Raw genomic sequence first — 7227 nt, 5'->3', positions numbered from 1 at the left:
GGCATTTCTCTGACATTCTGTTCTTCCATGTCATGCACACGCCTCACTTGCAGTTTGTGCAGTGTAGAGTCGATGACTGTAATGTCTACACTATATACCTAAATGCTGACCAGTCTGTGATGAAACCTCGATGGGATACTAACCCCAGGGCATGTTTTTATAAAGGTGAACATATACTGCAGCTTTCACTGTCAGAAAACTCAACTATGAGACTGAAAAAATTGTCCTCATAAAACTCACGTTCCTGGAGAAAGAATGGGAGTTTAAGGGGCAGGAGAGGGACTGGATTGAATGCCAACCAGCTCAACTGGGAATAACTGGGGCCTGCAGAAGCGGGGAGGGAAGGGGACTGGATAAAAATTAATGAACAATTTGCATCAGCATGATAATTTGGAATCTGGTGCTGAATACAGGCAAGGTGGTACGTACTTGTGCTACAGCTCAAGATGCTGACAGCAACAGCTGCGGACTTTGGTTGCTCCTGGAGTTGAGGGTGTTTCTAACCTTGCTCAGGGATAAAGGCCTCTTGCCCGCCCTCCCTCCCCACCTCCATGGGCTCTTTGCTGCATTTTGCACCTGGGCATCAAATCTCCCAAGACATAAACCTTCCTTACATGGTCGTGCTTTCTTGCTGCTGTGGAGGACATTGCTGGAGAGCACCAGGTGAAGGTTCATCCCTGTGTGAACTGAATCCTGGAAAGCTCTGTCGGGTCAAGCGAGTGGCCTGCCAAGGAATATGGCTCTGGTATGCTCATTTAGGGGTCGCACACAGCTCCAGCCAGCAGGGTGATACCCTGAACTAGGTACAAAAGCTGTTTGCTTCCAGCGCTGTTCCCAAAGCATCGATACAAGACAGGAAATTTTGCTAAGGTTTCCACGAACCTCCCAGTAAGAGAATAGATGGGATATGGCCACCCAGTAAAAGCTCATAGGAAAACCTCCTGGCTCTTCACCTGTTCTCCCATTTTTAGGGCTAGAAGAGGAGATGTGGGTTAACTAATCTGACTTCTGTTCTACAGGAGATCTTTGATTGTACCATATTTAACCCAAAGGCCTAATTTTTCCATGAAGTTCAACTTAAGGCTCAAAGGTAACACGAGATGGCAAAGGCAGTAACTTCAGCTGTTCTAAGGACTAAACGTATTTCATATGGGTATAAGAGATGGCTTTAATCTGGTTGTTTTTTTAGAAATTCTACGTGGCCCTTTTCAGTAAGCCTACTAAGCTAAAATATGCCTGCATTTTGGGGGGAAAAAAAACCCCCAAAACTTCACATATGCCACTGTTGAAAGTTTCAGTTTTACGAGGCAGCGGGATCTATCCTCTCCCTCCATTAGTCCCAAGCAGTGCCAGAATTGAGGTCTGCCCTTTTCCAGCAACCCCTCCCCTCCAGCCTGTTCACCAGCTCAGCACGGAGCTGTGTCATCTCTCTGCTCCGGCATCGGTGCTTTCCCTGCCGTTTTTCGGTTCCGAAGGTGCTTCTTCATAGTAAGAGTTCCAACCTGCGCCTGTTTTTCTAATGTGTTACAGGTTTCTAACGCAGGGGCTGCTCCACCAGCGCTGCACTGCCCTAAATTAAAAATAGGGCCACGAAGGTGATCCGAGGGCTGGAGCACCTCTCCTATGAGGACAGGCTGAGAGAGTTGGGGTTGTCCAGCCTGGAGAAGAGAAGGCTCCAGGGAGACCTTAGAGCCCTTTCCAGTATCTGAAGGGGGCCTATAAGAAAGCTGGGGAGGGGCTGTTTGCAAGGGCATGTAGCGATAGGACGAGGGGCAATGGTTTTAAACTAGAGCAGGGCAGGTTTAGATTAGACATGAGGAAGACGTTCTTTCCACTGAGGGTGGTGAGACACTGGCCCAGGTTGCCCAGAGAGGTGGTGGAGGCCCCATCCCTGGAGACATTCAAGGCCAGGCTGGATGGGGCTCTGAGCAACCTGATCTAGTTGAAGAAGTCCCTGCTGACTGCAGGGGGGTTGGACTGGATGACCTTTAAAGGTCCCTTCCAACCTGAACCATTCTATGAAATTGCCAACATGTCCTTCAGCAGCTGCTTGCATTAGCCAGAATACGAAAGGCCAAAACCAGCAAGATTCACAGCGGAACTACAACATCTCAGGGCAAACCTGTCTGTCCCAAGCTGGCTTTGCCGCTGCCCCAGCCTGGTGCCAGCAGCCCTTGGCTCGGAGCCGGAGCCGCAGCGTGGTGAGCGCTGGCAGCAGGGGCAGGCTGGTGCCGGAGCGTGGGGTGCAGGCAGTCGGAGCGGTCAGTGGGATCACACCCCATGGGTCCTAACTTCTGTTCAGACGAAGGTAAGGTTACAAAAACCGTCCCCTCTTCCTGAGCCTCACCTTCTACCAAACCCCTATCCCTGTGCTTTGCTTCTCTGGTAACTGTATTCAGAAATTATGTAAACACCAAAATACTCTAATTACGTGCCATTTTGCATCCTCTCTCCCAGTCAGCCAACCAGCCACAAGGGTTTTTTTTTGGCTAGAAAACAGAGCAAAAAGTCCCTCCTGATTTCTATAAACACCTGAGCAGGTCTGACTGACATTCCTTAACACAACGGATACCCCACAGCCCAGTATTAAAAACAACACCGCAACAACCCATCTTCTGGATGCCCCGTCCCTGGAAGTGTTCAAGGCCAGGCTGGATGGGGCTTTGAGCAGCCTGGTCTAGTGGGAGGTGTCCCTGCCCATGGCAGGGGGGTTGGAACGAGATGATCTTTAAGGTCCCTACCAACCCGAACCATTTCATGATTCTGTGACCCCACTCCACAACAGAACCATTTTGCACGTGCAGCGGCAAGGGAATTGGATCCGCTGTAGGAGCAGCAGGGATACGCTTCAAAACGAGGGAGCCTAGCCATAGACACAGCCACAGGGAGATGGGGGAATGAAACTAGAGTCCTTTTAAGACAGGACATATTTCCAGCCAAATCACCTTGAGTTTTCCTTTAACGTCTTTGTGACAAATGGAAACCTCTGGACAAAAATGACTCTATCGCAGTGGCAAGGAAATAAACAAGGCCACTGTGTGGTCGCTGCAGGTGGGAGCAATGTCCTGCCTCCCTACCTTTGCTCCTGAGGAAGCTGAACAAAAGAAAAGTCTTCAGTCACTCGGGGGTGTGTGGGAGACACGGGTGTTGTGCTCGATAAATTCTGGCTATGAAGCATGGGCAGCGTCGACAGCAGTAACTTTCCTCCTCTGCAAAAGGAGCTGCGATCCAGCACTGAAGCAGACGCACAAGGATGTGGGGTTACCTTCCTGGCCAGACAACAACAGCGAGGAGGAATGTCATCGTCTATTCTTTAATGGGAAGCCCCCTCGTTAGCACTGCACCTCTGTTCTGCTACTACCCTTCAGCTGCACATCAGTAGAACACAGCTATATGCGATTTTTATTTACTGATTTTTTAATTCTCTCTTGCTTCTGCTACACGCGGATGGAACCTGCGTGATCTTCAGAAGCCTGATGAAGGACACCACTGGTATCCAAAGCTCTGGAAGCGGAAAGTCTTCAAGAACCGAAATACAGAAGTTTTCCAGCAGTTCTTTATTTATAATGTAGGCTTAAGCAATCATTACAATGTAGAAGGGAGACACACTTACAGCAATTATTTATACCAGTTTAGAACAAAAAACTGCACAGGGAGAGGTCAACTCTCAGTACAAACTAGCAACTAAACCACAATAATTTACCATTAGAAACATTTTATTTTTTAGCTGTGACACTGCTTTTACAATATGCAAAAACACAAACAATAGAACTATCCAAAGTGTTTTGTCACATTCTTTCTACATTGAATTTGGCAACATTTTATATTAAATTTTACCGATTATACTAACGTTTAAGAACTAAACAAGTGAAAAGCTGTACTCCGGTACAGTTACATCCATTTATTTCAAAGGTTTAAATAACACTTTTAACTATTGAGATTATCTCCTAGCAGTTTTTGTTTATGCAAAAACCATCCCAAAGCCTCATTTGCACAATGCATCAGCTGCTGTATCAAGGTTGGTGGGCTACACCACAGGCACTACTGTTTATTATATTCTGTAATAAGGAGCTTGTTTTTCAAAGAAAGGAAGGTTTAATATTTTCTAAGAATCATGCTTTTTTTTTTATTTTATTTTTGCTTCTAAGCCATAACAAAAAAAAAAAAAAGTTAGCAACCACAGCAGTGTAAAATGTTATATAGAACACAGCGACTACACAGTTACTAGAAGATTCACATCCAATGCAGTTATGTATTAAAGCATAAGAGGTTTATGGAGGCAAGTCTAGAGCCAACAGAAATCTGCAGAGCGCGTGGTGGAAACTAGCCCCTTTAATATGTAATTTTTGGTGCGTTTTTCAACAATCCCGGATGCGGGAGCCTGGCGTCCATCCACGCGTGGGTCTGCTGCGGGCGGGCGGACGGCATCCCTCCGGACCGTCGGGTGGGAACACGTGTCGTGCCCCGGGGTCTGCACATTTCTATCAGCTTTAGGAGACGGGTATTGCAGCAATAACTTACTTTTACTTTAAGGAAAAAATCCAACTCTTAATAATTCTATCAACAGCGTTCCAAAAAACATGACTTAAAAGTACAAAAAAAGAGAACGTAGTGGTCAGGTTCCCGGTATTATCAAAAAAAGAGTTATCTCTCCCCACCCCCCACCCTTCACCCCTTTCTTTTCGGTATTTAAGAAAAGCCAATCAACTGCCATTTAGAAGAAGTTAAGAAAAACAAGCCCCTGTATTGGAAAGAAACATTCGCAGTTTGTTAGATCACAAGCTGGTTACACTTGTCAAATTGTTAATTTTTTTTTTTTTCTCAAAATATTTGGGCTTTCCAAGGCGCCCAGCCTGCTGGGCACAAGTCAGAAAAAGGCATTTTGATAATATCTAAGAACTCCCTGCTTGCGTTTTAAAAACGTTTTCCCATTTGTAACTGCCTGAAGCCTGTCGTCCTTGTTTGTACTCAGTGAAAGGATGAGCGGAACGGAAAGCGAGGGCGGAAGGACCAAGCCCGCGGAGCTCAGGCTGCATGCACGTGACTGAGAGTTGCGGCTGTGCAGTCGGAAAAGAAACGTGGAAAAAACCCAGTCTTTTAAAACACCCTACAGAAACAAAACACTGCAATCCAATATGGCTTATTCTGATGCATTTACCATGAAGCTACTAGTAATTAATCCTACTAGGCTACTTTTGTGCAACAGCATCTGCTATTTTGACGGCATCTCCCTCCCCCCACTACCCCCCAAATACTCTACCAACTGCAGGTTTCTTCCTTGCATTATATATTGCTTTTATTGTCAATTTTTATTCCCGCTTTGCAAACATTTATTTTTTTTAATACTTAAACGAGGATCTGTTCCTTACAGTTCGACTTAAACTTCAAAATAAGTCCCGTTGTTTTGTTTTTTTAACCTCACTATTACAAGGCGCTCTACAAAAGCTCGCAAAAAAGCCAAATTTTCATTAAATCCCTTTGCTGAAGTTAACTACTCGACATTTTTTTTTTCTCCTATGATTTAAAACTTTACAAAGAGAGTTATAAAAAAGGTAAATGGGATTTGGCACCTTCAGAAAAAATTAAAAGTGTAACTTAGATCAAAAAAATGCAGAAACGAAATCATTGATATTTACAAATTAAAACACCAGTGAAGATTATGTCTTACTACGCTCTTTCACCTTGTTTTTCTCTTTTAGAGTACTTTCAGACTGTCTGTTACCGAGTATCTTAAAAAAATTCATTGATTACAGATTGGAATGGACAGAGACAAATTAGTTTCCTCACAGTTCATTCTCGGCGGCTGAGTACTCTGGCAGCTCTTCCACTCCTAGGAAATACGAGGTGCTGAGCGATCATTCGTGGTCGTCTTCTTCAGTTTGACGCCGCGCCGGATGGCGTTCAGCATGTCTTCACCTTGGGGGGCGTCCCCAGGACTCAGCTCCGCGGGATCGAGCTCCGGCTGGCCGGCGGGCGCCAGGCTGCTGACACCATCCCGGTCGCCGTCTTCCCCCTCGCTCTCAGGGACCGCTTGCCTCTGCTCGTCACCAGCGCTCAGTTTCTGGCTTGACGGCGGAGGGTTGACGGATGCTTGTCCGCTCCATGAGGATGAGGGCATGCTGGTGACACCTTGCCCGCCATCTCCCGCTGCCGGAGACTCGGGACTTTGCTCGGGGCATTCTTCTGTCCCGGCGAGGGCGCCGGGCAGCCCCCCTGGGATATCGGGGACAGTTGGTGTTTTGACAGGAATCACCGGCGTCTTGATGGGAATCGGGCCTCCCCCGATGGTGCCGCGTCTGACTGAAGGCTTGGTGGAAGGGGTCCGTCTGATGGTGGCGACGCCGGGGGTGACTATGACCGGTCCAAGCGTGGTTGGTAGACCTGCGGTGGAAGCAGGACGCTTGGTTTGAAACATTCTGCGATAGGACTGGCTAATGTCGCTGTTTCTTGGGATGGTGGAAGATTTGTCAAACTCTTGCTGTTCTGCCTCCTGGTCACCACTCACAGAGAAATAATCATAATCTGAAACTGATGCCAAAAGACAGAGTCAGGAACAAGCTGGAGAAGCAGCTGAGTCACGTCAGTAAGTCTAAAGTATGTATAACCAAACAAGTATACATAAACAATAAAAGCCAGGAGGTCAACAGCAATTAAGGGAGGCTTCTAGGAGGCAGGAAGCCTGAGATACCGTGACCAAGATTCTCAGAGAGCGGGGCTGAAGGCAGGCACTGCAGCAGACGGACCCTAAAGCTGCAGGTTGCCCACATCTCTTGTGAACGAGAACTTTACACATTCAGTACCTTCTCTGAAATGAACTAATCAAGTAACCAAGACTCCATGTTTGTTGCCAAAATTAAGATACCAAACCCAGCATCCTACAAGCCATATGTTACCACTTGTAGATGCAAATATGTAAAACAGTCAGTGACTAAGAAGGGTATTTTAGACTAGGCAATGTGGGGCTCGGGGGAACATGTGCCAGTGATTTCAGCAGCAAATTTGCTTATTTTGCAAACAAAGTAAACCCCAGCTGCCAGGTCTGAAAACTCAGCCTCAGCTTTAATAATTGTGTCGGTTTCCCTCCTTTCCATGGAACTGCTGAGCCAAGCCAGGCCCTCCGCAAGCCCTCCTGCCTCTTGTGACTGCACACCACGACCGACCTCAGCTGAGCAAACAAGGCGGTTTCTGAACTGCAGACACCAAACTCAGTCCCTCTCATCTCGCTGC

The 7227-nt window shown here is 46.9% G+C and overlaps 1 protein-coding gene across 14 annotated transcripts in view; it reads right to left on the bottom strand.

The window, feature by feature from the left end:
- Window positions 1–3542: 3542 nt before the first annotated feature.
- Window positions 3543–7227, bottom strand: part of MTSS1 (MTSS I-BAR domain containing 1) — a 128481-nt gene continuing 124796 nt past the window's right edge. For all 14 annotated transcript variants that reach the window (XM_054189756.1, XM_054189755.1, XM_054189752.1 and 11 more), the window contains one exon: window positions 3543–6528. In XM_054189756.1, coding sequence (XP_054045731.1) covers window positions 5831–6528 — 698 coding nt within the window. In that variant the 3' untranslated portion in view covers window positions 3543–5830. The remainder of the gene's footprint in view (window positions 6529–7227) is intronic.

This window comes from Rissa tridactyla, chromosome 2 (assembly GCF_028500815.1).
Source record: "Rissa tridactyla isolate bRisTri1 chromosome 2, bRisTri1.patW.cur.20221130, whole genome shotgun sequence".
Lineage (NCBI taxonomy): Eukaryota > Metazoa > Chordata > Aves > Charadriiformes > Laridae > Rissa > Rissa tridactyla.
The sequence above is the reverse complement of the archived record's forward strand: the minus strand, read 5'-3'. Positions and strand labels throughout refer to the sequence as shown.